Genomic DNA, 1,109 nt, shown 5'->3' on the forward strand with positions numbered 1-1,109 from the left:
GAGAGTTGGCAGAGCAGCTGCAGCTGCTGGCCCCTGCCTCTGCCTGGCCCTGCTCCTCAGGACTGCTGCTGGGACTCAGATTTCGGAAAGGGAACCCACGCCCTATCCCCCTTTGCAAAGTGGGAGTGGTGCATGATCTTAAAGAATCATCATATAAGGATTTCAGAAACACACACACACACACACACACACACACACACAATTAGGTATGAAGGTAAGATGGGGTGGGATAGTTCGACCGGTGTGGCTCAGTGATTGAGCTTTGACCTATGAATCAGGAGATTAGGGTACATGCCTGGGTTGGGAGCTTGATCCCCATTAGGGAGCGTGCAGGAGGCAGTCGATCAATGATTCTCTTTCATCATTGATGTTTCTATCTCTTCCTCTCTTTTCCTCTCTGAAATCAATAAAAATATATTAAAAAAATAGGGGGGTGGGATAAAATAGAATATCCCTCAGGACAGACAGAGTTAGTATGTTTCTAGGTGTGTAATTTGAAGGTGTTTAGCCCAGTCAGGGGAGCTAAGAATGGCTTTCCAAAAGTCTGAATATTTTAAGTTGAGTGGCGAATATATGACCAAGTAATCGAAGTTGAAACTTATTTAATTTTGCCTTGAACTAATGTAGGAGGTCTGGAGCAACAAGGACTTTTTCAAGTCAATGGAAATGCTGAGACAGTGGAGTGGCTTCGGCAGAGATACGACAGTGGAGAAGAAGTGGATTTGGTTAAGGAAGCAGATGTTCCCTCAGCTATTAGTCTTCTTAGGTTTTTCCTTCAAGAACTTCCTGAACCTGTTATCCCTGGCAGTTTGCATATTCACTTGATGCAGCTTTCTCAAGGTAACAAAATTTGATTCTTATCAGTCATTTAACATTAATTTCAAATTCCTTTAGAAATCTTGATGTGTAAGCAGTAATTATAGTAGTTCTGAGATTCATTTTTTATGTGCCCATTTCGGGGACATAGGCTTTTTGGGGCTGTTTGGTCTAGTCAAGAATGGCAACTTACCAGATTCCTGTGGTATATTTACTTTTTATAATTGGTCTAAGAAATAGGTTTAAGAGGAGGAAAGGCAGGATATAAGAACAAGAAGTAAGAGGATAGGGAA

At 41.8% G+C, this 1,109-nt stretch overlaps 1 protein-coding gene across 1 annotated transcript in view; it reads left to right on the forward strand.

Moving 5' to 3' along the window:
* Positions 1-627: 627 nt before the first annotated feature.
* Positions 628-1,109, forward strand: part of FAM13B (family with sequence similarity 13 member B) — a 45,349-nt gene continuing 44,867 nt past the window's right edge. Inside the window, exon 1 of the mRNA XM_006772485.2 lies at positions 628-840. Coding sequence (XP_006772548.1) covers positions 825-840 — 16 coding nt within the window. The 5' untranslated portion in view covers positions 628-824. The remainder of the gene's footprint in view (positions 841-1,109) is intronic.

The sequence above is a fragment of the Myotis davidii genome, unplaced genomic scaffold (assembly GCF_000327345.1).
Source record: "Myotis davidii unplaced genomic scaffold, ASM32734v1 scaffold545, whole genome shotgun sequence".
NCBI lineage: Eukaryota > Metazoa > Chordata > Mammalia > Chiroptera > Vespertilionidae > Myotis > Myotis davidii.